This window comes from Zalophus californianus, chromosome 14, assembly GCF_009762305.2.
Source record: "Zalophus californianus isolate mZalCal1 chromosome 14, mZalCal1.pri.v2, whole genome shotgun sequence".
Taxonomy (NCBI): Eukaryota; Metazoa; Chordata; class Mammalia; order Carnivora; family Otariidae; genus Zalophus; species Zalophus californianus.
This window is the reverse complement of record NC_045608.1, coordinates 56513189-56528271: the sequence shown is the minus strand read 5'-3', so window position 1 is coordinate 56528271 and position 15083 is coordinate 56513189. Positions and strand designations below refer to the sequence as shown.

The following is a 15083-nucleotide window of genomic DNA, read 5'->3' as shown; positions in this document are numbered from 1 at the left end:
GAGGGAGAAGCAGGCTCCCTGCTGAGCAAGGAGCCCGATGCAGGACTCAATCCCAGGACCCTGGAATCATGACCTGAGCCAAAGGCAGACGCTTAACCCGACTGAGCCACCCAGGCATCCCCCGAGCTATCTTTATATGTTATTATCATGCATAAAATGCTCCAGTGGTTTCCTATTACACTGGGAATAAATTCCGTGTCCTAACTATGGCTTAGAAGGTTCCATCTGGTCCCTTCTCTCTCTGCTCTCATTTCATTCCACCACCAGCCCTATTTCCTGTCTACCCCTGACTGACTCTGCTCCTGCTACATTAAAGGGCCTCTGGCATTTGCTATTCCCTCTGCCTGAAACACTCTTCTCTCAGATAGTCATATGGTTTGTTGTCTCACTTCCCTTATATCTCTAACCAACTGTTACTACCTCAGAAAGGCACAATACTTGGTAAGCCCTGAATTTTTGAGACAACAGATACCACAGTCGAATGTGCTGAAATGACCAATATTAATAACTTGTAAGACTGTTATCTTTGAGTGAGACTCAAAATTTAAAAAAGGCTTTGCAGAGGTCCAGGTTGCAATGCAAGCTGTCCTGTCACATGACTTTATTAACCAGGATAACCAATGGTTAGAAGTGTCTGCAGGAGTCAGGGATGCTGTATTAAGCCTCTGGCAAGCCTCCAGAAGAGAACGTCAGTGGAGTAAGGCCATACTCTCTTCTGCCAACAATTTTCTAAGTGAAAAACAGACACTGGCTTGCTCTTGGGCACTAACAGAGACTTAATGCTTGACCACAGAGCACCAAATGACTATTATAAGCTAACCATTGTGAACTAGCTATTTGATCCATCAAATCATAAAACTGGACATACAAACCAGCATTCCATTATAAAAGCAAGTGTGGAAAACAAATAAATTCCATGTGCTAGTGATGTGGGTTGCCATAATACCTTTTCCTATTGCTCCACTAATCCCTTCCCCATAAGCTGATATTCATGGACTAATGGGAATGCCCTTTTACCAGTTAACAGAGGAATAAAAAGTACAGAACTGATTTATAGATGGGTCTGCTCAGTGTGTGGACACTAGCAGAAAATGAATCTTTTACTTATACCCTGACTCTGAGGTGACCTGAAACATACTGGTAAAGGCAAATCTTCCCAGTAGGCAGAATTTCAGATATACACCTGGCTGTCCACTTTCATGGAAGGCAACAGAGCCTAAGATACACATCTATATTGATTCATGGATAATGACTAATGGGTTATCTGATTAGTTAGGTACCTCAAAGAACAAACTTGGAAGACTAGAAATAAGGACTCTAGAAGAAAATTATGATAGACCTCCTAAGATGGGCAAAGAATGAATATATTTGTGTCCTATGTGAATACTAACCAAACGGAATCCACTGTAAAGAAGCCTCTCAATCAGATGGACATGGTGATCCATGTTATGAATGTCAATCAGCCTTTTTACTAATGCTTGCCCAATGGACTCATGTATAAAGTGGTCATGGCAACAGGAATGGAGGCTATGTGTGGGGTCAACAATATAGGTATCTGCTTATCAAGGCTGATATGCCTATCATCACAGCTATGTACGCATGCAGCCAATTGCTGGGACCAACACTGAGCCCCTCATTTGGTACTGTTTTCTGGAGAGGAACTAGCCCACAACTAGGGGGCAGATTCATTATACCTGGCCCCTTCTATCATGAAGAGGGCAACAATCTGTTTTCAAAGGACTAAATATATAGTCCAAATACAAATGTGCATTAACCTAAGAGAATGCTGTATTTATTATGATGGTAATTCTATACAATAATGCCTCCAAAGGAGTAGTTTTACAGGGAAGGAAGTACAGCAATAAGCTCACACACATGTAATTCACAGGTCTTATCACATGTCCTATCATCCAGAAGTAAGTGGATTTCATTTTTTTTTAAACATTTTATTTATTTATTTGAGAGAGAGAGAATGAGAGATAGAAACCATGAGAGGGAAGAGGGTCAGAGGGAGAAGCAGACTCCCTGCCGAGCAGGAAGCCCGATGCGGGACTCAATCCTGGGACTCCAGGATCATGACCTGAGCCGAAAGCAGTCGCTTAACCAACTGAGCCACCCAGGCGCCCTAAGTGGATTTCAATAATAGTGGAATGATTTACTGAAGGCCCAGTTACAGTACCAGCCAGGCAACAACACCCTAAGTTTGGGGTGCTGTCCTACAGGATGCAATATATGCCTTAAACCAGAGGACAATAAACAGTGTTGTCTTCTCTATGGCCAGAATACATGGGTATACGAGTCAAGGGGAGAGGAGTAGTAATAATGTCTCTTTTTACTATATAACTAATAGTCCATTTACATTATGGATTATGTTATATTATATTCTTAAAGATTTATTTATTTGAGAGAGAGTGAGAGCACATGAGCGTGTGTGCACATGTGGGTGGGGGCAGGGGAGAGGGAAAGAATCTCAAGCAGACTCCCCACTGAGCAGGGAGTCTGACCCGGGGCTCGACCCCCTGACCCTGAGATCATAACCTGAGCTGAAATCAAGAGTTGGATGCTTAGGGTGGGCCTGGGTGGCTCAGTTGGTTGAGTGACTGCCTTCAGCTCAGGTCATGATCCTGGACTCCCAGGATTGAGTCCCGCATCAGGCTCCCTGCTCAGCAGGGAGTCTGCTTCTCCCTCTGACCCTCCCCCCTCTTATGTGCTCTCTCTCTCTCAAATAAATAAATAAAAATCTTTAAAAAAAAAAAGAGTTGGATGCTTAACCAACTGAGCCACCCAGGTGCCCCTATATTATTTTTAATTCCTATCCCCATAATCTTGGGCTTAGTGGGTTTGGGGTTCTGGTTCTCAAAGAAGAAATACTTCTACCATGGAACAAAGTCATGATTTTGTTAAATCTGAAGCTGAGACTGTCTCCTGGCCATTTTGGGTTCCTCAAGCTGCTGCACCAACAGGCAGAGAAAGGGTTGCTCTACTGGCTAGGATGACTGATACCAACTGCTACTGGGGAATTGGCCACTGCTACATAATAAAGGCAAAGAACAGTAGGTGTAGAACTCAGACGATTCAATGCGGGTGCTTCCTAGTTCTCTCATGTCTAAAGGCCCAGTCAATGGTATGCTGAAATAACATGGAAGAGACAAGGTCATCAAGGACTCAGATCATCCAGGAAAAAAGGTTTACATTACTAAACTAAGTAAAAAACTCTGCCACTGAGATTCTGGCAGAGGGTAGAGGCAATATGGAATGGATGATGGAAGTAGATAGTGTGTGAATAGCAAGAACTGTAGCAGTGGTTTTAAGTTAATTATGCCTTTCCCCTCTTTACCTCACTACGTTATATGAAGAGCACCAGTGGCAGTGAAGTTTCATGTTTCAGGTGAAATAGAATTTAATTACAAGTCAACCTGCAAGGATATGGTAGCTTAAGAGCTTAAGAAAAAGATATGTGTTGGGAACATGATAAACAAAACAAAGGACAAAAGTAAATATTATAGGTTAAAAGGGGTGGACTGTAATGGGATATTCTCCTTTTGCCCTTCTAGATCTACTGTTCATGTTGCTCTGTGCTCCAAGAGGTTGATACTAGTTTTTGGACTACAGCACTTGGGACTCTGTGTCCTCTGGCTTGCAATTAGATTTGGCCCAAAGAAGGAGGAGAACTGTAGAGTGACCAACTATCCTGGTTTGTCCAAAACAGACGGGGTTCTTGGGATATGGGACTTTCAGTGCTAAATCCCAGGGAAACCGGGATGAGTTCTTCACTCTACATCCCGACTCCTTTCTTGCTGGGCCAGGAGTTGGAAGTAATTGTGTTTCTTTTAGCAAAGGCCATGGCTCCAACTGGGCAGCTCTACCCTACAGCCATACTCTCCAGGATCTAGTAATCAGTCTCTCCCTTTGTAACATTAGGCCTAAAGGTAATAACTGCTTATCATTTTTTTGTCCCAAAGCTGTACTCTATCCCTTATTAATTTCTGTAATCCTGCCCATCTTCTTCATGAAACCTTGAATTATCCAATTTGAACGAACCATCTGTTTCCTGCTAGAATCCTGACTGATACATCCTGGTTTATTTCCTTCGTAATGATTATCGCTATCTGATACTCTACCATATATTCACTTATTTCCTGTTTCCCCCACCAGAGTGTAAGCTCCTTAAGGGCAAAGGCTTATCTGTTCAGTTCACTGCTATATGCCCAGCACTTAGAACAGTGCCCAGCACAGAGCAACCCCTCAATAACTAACCATCCTATATGGTCAGCAATAATTAATAAGTTATAATCTGATTAACTAATAAACATGTATCAACAAGTGTTGAACAGTTGATTAAATTATTTGAAGGATACATTAATGTTAGTGACTATCTCTAGATGGTGGAGTTGTAGGTTATTTAAATTCCCATTTTGTGTCTTTCTGTATTTTATAAATGTACTTTAGTATAATTAGATTACTCTATAGTAACAAAATGTTCTTTTACACACACTCTAATTAGACACAAACACATGCAATATGTATATTAATTTATATAAAACTGCAAAAAGGAGACCCAATTCTACGTAATTCTCAGGAAAAATGAGAGCTAGATGCCTTAGAATAGATTCTTAAGCAAAGACAAGTTCTAAATACAGAAGAGAGAAACAAAATAAAATAAAGACACTTCAAAGCTATAAAGAGGCAGAAGATCTAGAGTAAAAGAAAATGACAATAGAAGGTGAATTTCACAGGCAAAATAGCAGCAAACGGGAGGACCAAAATCAGAAAACAGCAAAATATGATGTGGAAATGAGACCCTGCGGAACACCTGAACAAGGGTGGGATTAAAATTATCTTACTAGGGGCACCTGGGTGGCTCAGTCGTTAAGCGTCTGCCTTCAGCTAAGGTCATGATCCCAGGGTCCTGGGATCCAGCCCCGCATCGGGCTCCCTGTTCAGCAGGAAGCCTGCTTCTCTCTCTCCCACTCTCCCTGCTTGTGTTCCCTCTCTCGCTGTCTCTCTCTGTCAAATAAATAAATAAAATCTTAAAAAAATAAAAAAAATAAATTATCTTACTAAAAATAACAGTGGCTACCATTTATAAAGAACTTACTAACAGTCTATTCTGTGTGTAGAGTTTTATATACTGGAATATCATTAGTGCTCGTAGTGTTTGTTATAGTAGTAATGGACCCCAATGAATCCTATCTCCAAATACCTATATCCTTGTGTAGTTCTCTTCCACAATGACTCTGGAACTGGTCATGTTGATTTGTTTTGGTCAATATAACACAAACATAGGTTAGAAAAGTGCTTATGCTTCCCAAGGCTTGCCCTCTCTCTGTATGGGAAACTGGCTGTCCTGTGAAAAAGTCTGGGCTGGACTGTTGCAGATGGATGACCCAAGCCATAACCAGCACCAACAGCCAGACATATATGACTGATACTCACACCCTGGCCCTAGTTGAGCCACTAGATGACTGCATGAATGATCTCAGACAAAACCAAGAGAAAAACTGCCAGCAGAACCCAGTCCAAGCTGAGGACCTACAGAACCATAAGAAAATAACGTGGTTTAAAAATGTCTGATGTTGGGCTCCTGGGTGGCTCAGTCATTAAGTGCCTGCCTTCGGCTCAGGTCATGATCCCAGGGTCCTGGGATCGAGCCCCACATCGGGTTCCCTGCTCAGCAGGAAGCCTGCTTCTCTCTCTCCCCCTCTCGCTGTGTCTGTCAAATAAATAAAATCTTTAAAAAAATAAAATAAAAAATAAAAATGTCTGATGTTTTACCTCACTAAATTTTGGGGTCCTTTATTATGGAGTAATAGACACAATCCTCAAAATAACCTCCAAGGTACGAGTTATCATATACTTATAAAATGAGGTAACAGAATCGTTAAAAACAAAACGCAAGTAATTTACTGACGCTAGTACATGACAAAACTAGTATTTGAATCCAGTGTCAGACTCCAAAACTTTTAACTATGCCCCTATAGTACCTGAAAAAAGACGACTTGAAAAGATTTTAAAGGGAAAATATCAAATACTGACAGACTGGTGATAAGGTGATTATAATGAGAAAAAATGGGTAACTGGGTCCTTAAGGAGAGGAGGGAACTCCATGAGAATTTGATTGCCAGAATTCACAATAAAGCTAGGTGACTCTGCTTGCAGCAGAGATGGTACTGCCTAACACAGTGAGGGGTTGGCAACGAAGGATACCAATAGCACTGGAAGACAGTAACATAGCACCAGTAACAAACCTCCCACCACCTGTACCCCCTAAGAAAGATATAATACACTGCTTCTCACCTGACAGAAGGTGGTGTTCTTGAGATTCATAATTGAAGTGGATCTCCATGGGCTGTAACTGGACACTTGGCACCTCGGGGAGCAACTGCAGAATTACCATTTCCTTAGTAAGCTTTTCTTGTCCACATAGGAGTCTGAAACCTGGAGGCAACGGGGCACCACTGGGCTTGGAAGGGAATCATTGTGGAGACTGGAGATATAATTTCTGAGACTAGACCACCAGAAACATCCTCTAGATAATAAAAGAAGTGGAGGAGAAAACAAAATCTCATTTAATTTCCAAGTGGTTTTCTCACAGAATTTATTAAGCTTCCTCCCTCGTGATGAGGATCAGACATTAACCCTTTTGGGCATGTATTCTCCATTCCAAGGCTAGAGACCTTCAAACATAATTGGGGGTAAATGCTACCGAAATAAGGACGTAACTGGGATGATAAGGCTGGGAAGGGCATAAGATTTTGTTTCAGCGGTTAACGCTGTATTCGCTGCTTTTCCTACACCAAACCGACACGACTGGTCACCATCATTATCTTTCTTTCCCTCCTTCCCTCCTTCCAGCACTCGCACATTCAGGTTGCTCTTTGCCGGCACGCTCTGCTGATCTGCGCGGATGCATCCCCCTGCCTGATTCCACATGCCCACAAAGTTTTTGGTGTTCATTCGCTGAAACTAAGGCCGCGCAGGCGCTGACCGGTACCCAAAGCGCGCTAGGCCAAGGACCCACCTTCCCCAGGAGCAGCGCCTGGGGGCGACCCCGGTGGCCGGGACTCTCCATGGACTCAAGAAAGCCCACAGGGTTTCCTGGCGGCGCCGCAAGGCAGCTCAGGAGGCGAGATCATCCTAGTTCCCCGGGCTCCCGTGACTCGATAGCACCCATACCTCGACGTGTCCTCCAGGTCGCTGTCGAGCCTCACAAGCTGCGGAACGGCCATCGCCGCGTCCGCTCTAGGAAGCTGGGAGGATTGCTCAGCTCTATGGCGCCGGGGGAGGGGGGGCGGGGGCGGGGCGCCCGGGCGCAGGCGCGAGGGGGCGGCGGCGGCGGCGGGTTAAGGGGAGGGTTGCGGCGATTTAACCCCTGGACCTTCGCGTAGCTGACCCATCCCAGCTGTAGCGAGCGACCTGGTCAGCCAGCGACAGGTCCCTTGCTGCACTATCTGCCGGTTCTTGACGTGAATGTCGAAACATCTTTCGGGAAAGCTCTTTGGGGCAGGGTAGGTTTTCTGACTACGTAATGAGTTCTTTATTGTCTCTCTCTCTTTAAATCCACTCCCCCTCCTCTTCATGTTCGCTGGTGTGCTTCCATTCTAACTTTCTTCCTGTCCTTTCTGTTTTTTCCCCCAGAACAGTGGTGTGCCTCCAAATCACCTGGGCTCCTTGTTAAAATACTTTTTACCGGGCCCCACCCCTAGAGTTTACCACTCAGTAGGTCTGGGGTGGGAGCTCAGGTTCACGGGTACTGCTGCTGTTGGTTCTGGGACCACACTTCGAGAACCATTGCCCTACAAATAAGTAATCCTCAGCAATTAATTCCTGAGTTGCTGGGAAGCTGGATTTTGATGTACTTTGCCATCAAGGAAGGCCGCAGGGGGTCTTTCTAAACAGCTTGCTTAAGAGGAAATTAAAAAAAAAAACAAAACACCAACAGGGAGACAAATGAAAATGAAAACACAACAGCCCCCAAATCTTTGGGATGCAGCAAAAGCTGTTCTAAGAGGGAGATTTATAGCAATACAGGCCCACTTCAAGAAGCAAGAAGAATCTCAAATAAACCAACTTACACCTAAAGGAGCTAGAAAAAGAACGAACGAAACTCAAAACCAGTAGAAGTAATGAGATTAATAAAGACAAGATCGGAAATAAACAAAATAGAAACTAAACAGTTTGCTTGCCAGTACATTCCTCATGTGGCTAAAAGATCAGGATGAGAAGAAGGACCTGAAATTTGGGGGAGCAGGACGCACATTGGAATAGGAAAGGTTATTGTTGTGTCCTTGGAAATTTCTTAGGAAGTACAGGGGGAGTTAGGAGAATGATTGAGACATATGAGATGTTGGGAAGAGGTACAGGTTTAAAAAAGTGGTGATTGGCTGAAATGATGGTTGAGGTAGAAGTAGAGGGCTTTCTGTCCCAGCCCAAGACCCTCTTCTGATGTATGAAATCTTAGGGACGTATGAGTGAGACTCTGATGTTCCTGTAAAGAACTTGTTTGGGTCCAGCCTCCCAAGAATGGAGTGCAGATACTTTAAAACAAAAACAAAAACAAAACAGCTTCTGGCGCCTGGGTGGTTCAGATGGTTAAGCGTCTGCCTTCGGCTCAGGTCATGATCCCAGAGTCCTGGGATCGAGTCCCGCATCGGGCTCCCTGCTCCTTCGGAGCCTGCTTCTCCCTCTGCCTCTCTCTCTCTCTCTCTTCCTGTCTCTCATGAATAAATAAAAATAAAATCTTTAAAACAAAAAAAAACAAAAAAACCCAGCTTCACTGTGATTTAAGAGACATACAATAATTTAGAGTATACAATTTGATAAGTTTTGTCATATGTATATGGTTGTGAAACCATCACCACAATCAAAATAATGAACGTATCCGCAAACTCAGAAGTTTTCTTCTACCCTTTGAATCTCCTCCCTCTCTTCCCACAGCTCCCAACCACTGTTCTGCTTTGTGTAACTATAGATTAGTTTGCATGTCTTAGAGATATTTAAATAGAATTTTACAGAATGTACTCTTTTTTTGGTCAGACTTCTTTCACTGAGCATTATTATTTTGAGATTTATCTGTATCACTGTTGTATATCAGTAGTCCATTGCTTTTTTTGCTGAATAATATTCCATTAGCTATATATGTATCACAATTTGTTTATCCACTCACGAGTTGATGGGAATTTGGGTTATTTCCAGTTTTTTACTATTATAAAGCTGCTATGAACATTGTTGTCCAAGACTTTATACGGACATGTACTTTTTTCTCTTTCATGGTAGTTGTATGTTTAACATTTTGAGAAACTGCTACACTGTCAGAGTGGCTGAACCATTTCTCATTCCCACCAGCAGTGTATGAGAATGCCATAGTTCATATACTACTCTATTTTTTTTTAAGATTTTATTTATGTATTTGACACAGAGAGAGATAGAGAGAGAGCACAACAAGCAGGCAGAGGGAGAGGGAGAAGCAGGCTCCCCGCTGAAGGAGCCTGATGCGGGGCTGGATCCCAGGACCCTGGGATCATGACCTGAGCCGAAGGCAGATGCTTAACCGACTGAGCCACCCAGGTGCCCCGATATACTACTTTAAACAGGTGTTCAGTAAAAAAGAATGAGAAATTTATTCAAAGGTTAATACTTACGTACAAAGGTGAGGGTTTTGTTAACTTTTTACCTGGAAGTGATGATGTGAATATAGATTTTCTGAGTATTTAACCAAGGAAATCAAACTTTTTTTCAGATTGTGCTAGATTTGTTGCTTTGTGGAGTCTTATCAAAGATACTACATTCTGAGGCTGAGAAGCCAGCTTGGAATCTAACAGTTTGATCAATCGACCAAAACAACCCTAGACCCAACTGTGGTCCACACCAGCTGACACTGGAGAAGTTCTTCTCAGTAAGGTAAAAGGAATTCAAAGGTTTCCAGAGAGATCAGGAGTGATAATCCAGGCATGGGAAATGATATGAGAGTCTCAAGAATGAAACTGATAGGTCACCCACCAATATTCTACCTGATTTCCATTTCCTATTCCATTTCCTCTTGGGGGAAACTAGGCCAAACTAACATATGTCTGATTTAGGCATAGATTCTACAGCAGTTGTTCTTAATCTTTTTTGGGTAATACAACTACTTTGAGAATATGATAAAAACTACAGACCTCTTCCTTAGAAAGTTGGACATAAAGACCGACTGCTTATCCTGTATTGCTTATCATGTATTATATTGTATTAGAAATTAATTTCCCTTGATAGTTAGACTATATAATCAGTCTTCACAAAGAATGAATTTCAATCTAAAATTCAATCGCCAGGTCCAGGTAAAAAAGGCAAATAAATCCAAATTGTGAAGCCAAATGAAAAATTTAACATTCCTTTTTGATCAAAGAAATATTAACACATAGGCCGCTGCTGTTTGATTTTGAATGGTACATCTAAATTATGGACAACCCAACATCTTTGAAATATTAATATGCATGTCCAATTGACTGTGACTTTTTAAAAATAGAACAAGTGCTGGGGCGCCTGGGTGGCTCAGTCCATTAAGCTGCTGCCTTCAGCTCAGGTCATGATCCTGGAGTCCTGGGATCTGCTCAGCAGGGAGTCTGCCTCTCCCTCTGCCCCTCCTCCCCGCTTGTGTTCTCTCTCTCTCTCTCTAGCTCATGCTCATTCTTTCTCTCTCTCAAATAAATAAATAAATAAAATCTTAAAAAAAAACAAAAAACCCAAAACAGAACAAGTGCTGAAAACTGAGACTCAGAAGGTGAAATAATGGCCAATACTATCAGTTCCTAAGGTTCACTTTGACAGAGATGAGTAGGCTTGTATCCCAAACACCAGAATTCTCCAAGACCTCTAGAGTTGAATTCAAATCAGATCATTTCTTTTATTTTCAGTCAATGAGGTCATTGGCATCATTTTGAAAAGTCTTCAACTTCAAAACCAAGTCATAGCAGTTTAAACAACTCTTGGTCTGTACTTAACACATTGTTGTGGGTTGAATTGTGTTCCTCCTAAAAGATATGTTCAAGTTCTAACCTGTGGTACCTGTGAATGTGACTTTGGAAATAGGATCTTTGCAGATGTAATCGAGTTAAAATGAGACCATGCTGGATTAAGGTGGGTCCTAACCCAACAACTGGTGTCTTTATAAGAAGAGGTCAATTCAGACACAAAGGAGACTCACAGAGAGGAGAGGACACCATATGAATGTGGAGGCAGTCATTAAAGTGATGCATCTCCAAGGCAAAGAACACCAAAGATTGCCAGCAGTTACTGGAAGTTAGGAGACAGGCATGAACCTCAGAGCCTTCAGAAAGAGCACTGTTCTGCCAGCACCTTGATTTTGGATTTGTAACCTCCAAACTGTGAGAGAATACATTTCTGTTGTATTAAGCCACTCTGTGGTACCAGAAGTGAGGTGCTGCTTTAAAAATACCTAAAAATGCTGATGTGGCTTTGGAGTTGAGTAATGACTAGAATTTGGAAGGGTTTTGAGGCTCATGATAGAAAATGCCTAGGTTGCCTTGAAGAGATTGTTGGTAGAAATATGGATGTTAAAGGTGACTCTGGCAAGGGCTTGGAAGGAAGTGAAAAGGACAGTAGAAACCTTCTCTGTCATCTTAAAGAATACATATATTGTCATGAACAGAATTTTGCTAGGAATAATGAGCATTAAATATACTGGTGAGGTATCAGACAGAAATGAGGAAAACATTGGAAGCTGGAGAAAAGGCGATACTTGTAAAGTAGCAGAAAATTGGCTGAATCATGTTCTGCTATTGGGTGGAAAAATAATTTGTAAGTGATGAAGTTGGACATTTAGCTGAGGAGCTTTCCAAGCAAAGTTTGAAAAATGTGGCCTGGTTTTTCCTTGCTGACTATAGTAAAATATGGGAGGAAAGAGATAAATTGAGGAAGGCACTATTAAGCGAAAAGGAATCAGTACTTGATAATTTGGAAAATTTTTCAGCCTATCCTTGCTCTGGAGACAAGGCCATGAATGTAGCTGGACAACCTTTTGGTGAAGAGATTGGGTGTATGATTCATGCATCCAACCAACTATCTCAACAGAAACCAGAAGTAGAAATGGGTGATCCAGGAAGGATCTGAGAAGAACCCCTGCATATAATTGTGTGGATCCCCTTGATATCCACAGACAACCAACATGGTTGTTATATCACCAGAAACACTACCAACTTGGACTGAATTGGACAGAGACAGGACAAAATGAAGGAAGCTTGCCAGATTTCTAGGGTTCTGCATGCAGGAAATGGGGCGCCCAGTAGGCGGGTCCACTTAAGGGCTGGGAGACCAGGGCCACCTTAGCTGAGAGGGGCTGATGGACCTTCCATTGGCCCAAGGAACATATTGAGCCACAGAGTAATAATTTGGGAACTCTACAAATATTTGGAAGTTAAACAGCCCATATCTAAATAACCTATGGTTCAAAGAAGAAATCACAAAGGAAATTAGAAAATATTTTAAACTGAATGAAAATGAAATGCAACATACACAATTTTATGAGATGCAACCAAAGCAGTGCTTAGAGGAAATTTTATAGCTTCAAAATGCCTATCCAAGAAGAAAATCTCTTATCAATAACCTAAGTTTCCACCTTAAGAAGCCTGAAAATGGGCAGCAAACTTAACAACAAAAAAGCAGAAGGAAAGGAGTAATAATGATTAGAGTAGTGATGAATGAAGTAGAAAAGAGGTAAACACTAAAGAAATAGCAATGAAACCAAAATTTTGTTCTTTGAAAATATGAACAAAAATCGACAAACCTTTAATAGGCTGACCAAGAAAAAAAGAGAGTGATTAATAAAAGCAGAGAAGAGGGGACATCACTACCAACGCTATAATAATTTAAAAGAATATAAGGAACACTATGAATAACTTCATGCAATGTATTATACAACATAAGTGTCATAGACAAATTACTTGAAACATACAAATTACTAAAAGTGACTGAGGGACGCCTGGGTGGCTCAGTTGGTTAACTGTCTGCCTCTGGCTCAGGTCATGATCCCAGGGTCTTGGGATCGAGTCCCGCCTTGGGCTCCTTGCTCAGTGGGGAGCCTGCTTCTTCCTCTGCCTGCTGCTCCCCCTGTTTGTGCTCTCTCTCTATCCCTGACAAATAAATAAATAAATACATATATACATACATTCAATCTTTAAAAAAAAAAGGGACTGAAAAAAATAGAAAATGTGAATAAAGGTATGAAAAGTAAAGAAGTTGAATTAGTAATGAAAAATTTTCTAACAAAAGCACAGGCCCAGATGGCTTCACTACTAAATTCTTTTGAACAGTTAAAGAATAGCAGCCTTTCACAATCTCTCCCAGAAAATAGAAGGGCCAGTAATTACTTTGATACCAAAGCAGACAAGAACACCTGGGTGGCTCATTGGTTGAGCGTCTGCCTTCAACTCAGGTCATGATCCCAGAGTCCTGAGATAGAGCCCCACGTCTGGCTCCTGGCTCAGCTGGGAGCCTGCTTCTCCTTCTCCCTCTGCCTCTCCCCTGCTCATGCTCTCTCTCTCTCTCTCTCTGTATTTCTCTGTCTCAAATGAATAAATAAAATCATAACAAAAAAAAAAAAGCAGACAAAGACATCACAGGAAAAGAAAGCTACAGACCAGTATCTCTTAACAATATAGACACAAAAGTCCTCAATAAAATATTAGCAAAATAACTTCATTAATATAGGGGCTCCTGGGTAGCTCAGTCAGTTAAGCGTCTGCTTTTGGCTCAGATCAGGATCTCAGGGTCCTGGGAGCAAGCCGGCTTCTCCTTCTCCCTTTGCCCCTCCCCCCTGCTTGTGCACAGCGTCTATCTCCAATAAATAACAAAAAATATTTTTAAAAATTAACTTGATATATAAAAAAGGATTACATACCACGACTCAATAGGATTTATCCTAGTAAGTTGGTTTAATATCCAAAAATAAATCAATGTGGTTAGAGATTCAAATATCTTTCAATAATGTTTATCAATAATAGAATGAATGAATATTGGTATAATCATACAATGTAACATTATTAGAAATGAAAATGTAGAGGCGCCTGGGTGGCTCAGTCGTTAAAGCATCTGCCTTCAACTCAGGTCATGATCCCAGGGTCCTGGGATCGAGCCCTACCTCAGGCTCCCTGCTCCGCGGGAAGCCTGCTTCTCCCTCTCCCACTCCCCCTGCTTGTGTTCCTGCTCTCACTATCTCTCTCTGTCGAATAAATAAAATCTTTAAAAAAAAGAAATGAAAATGTACAGTGTATGAACAGATTTCACAATGTTGAATTCAGCCTGACTTAAAGGAATACATATTGAATTCCATTTATATACAGTACAAAAAGAGGCAAGACCAACCTATCATGTTCAAAGTTCAGTGTAGTGGCTATCTTTCAGGGCTAGAGGAGGGTGGTGACTTGAAGAGAGCACAAGGGGGACTTCTGAAGAGGCATAATGTTCTCCTTCTTCATCTGAGTGCTAGTAACATGAGTATGTTCAGTTTGTGAAAATTCAAAAAATAGTATGTGCATTTATTTACTTGTAAAATCAGCATTGCTAACCAATACTATTTGGCTGTTCTGCATTCACAGCATCAAAACACAGACCAAAATGCACCATTTTTTATTATAATGCTTCATTTTATTTTCTGAGACAACTCCACCTACCTATCTGGTCTCATTCTCTCCCCATCAGCTGTGTATTCCTCTTTCCTTCTATCTTCAGTTTTTCTTCCTACTCACATTTTACCTTTTTTTCCTACAAATATAATTAGGTGTCTAGTATCTTTAAAAAAACAAAAACCTTTCAATCCTGTTGCCTAGTCCAGCCAAGTGTTCTTTCTTTTTCCTTCTCGCAGGATCGCATTTCTCAGAAGGAATTATCACCTGTTTTAAGTGTCTTATCTTATACTTCTTAACCCGTGGCAAGTACATTCCACAGGTAACATCTCTCAAGCTCTTCGTCTACCCCTCCCCTTAATTCCAGCATCACCTTAGCTCTTGCCTCCTCCGTTTCTCTGCCCCGTCTGCTGATCCCCTCTTCTCTCTCCTGATACCCTCTTCACTTTTATGATGTTTGAACCA

The 15083-nt window shown here is 41.7% G+C and overlaps 2 protein-coding genes across 4 annotated transcripts in view; one reads left to right on the top strand and one right to left on the bottom strand.

The window, feature by feature from the left end:
- The window catches only part of ZNF397 (zinc finger protein 397), a 45934-nt gene that overhangs the window by 6788 nt on the left and 24063 nt on the right, over positions 1 to 15083 (bottom strand). Inside the window, exons 1-2 of one of the 3 annotated variants that reach the window (XM_035723862.1) lie at positions 7177 to 7326; positions 6298 to 6529 (exon numbers count right to left, since the gene is read on the bottom strand). The exons of 1 other annotated variant lie outside the window; for it this stretch is intronic. In XM_035723862.1, coding sequence (XP_035579755.1) covers positions 6298 to 6397 — 100 coding nt within the window. In that variant the 5' untranslated portion in view covers positions 6398 to 6529; positions 7177 to 7326. One more of the 3 variants, XM_027577158.2, reaches the window with a different exon arrangement.
- Positions 1 to 15083, top strand: part of ZNF24 (zinc finger protein 24) — a 58672-nt gene that overhangs the window by 29239 nt on the left and 14350 nt on the right. The window contains exons 1-2 of the mRNA XM_027577161.2: positions 7337 to 7508; positions 9740 to 9900. The gene's annotated coding sequence lies outside the window, so the exon portion shown is untranslated. Of the gene's footprint in view, positions 7509 to 9739; positions 9901 to 15083 lie in introns of the transcript that reaches the window.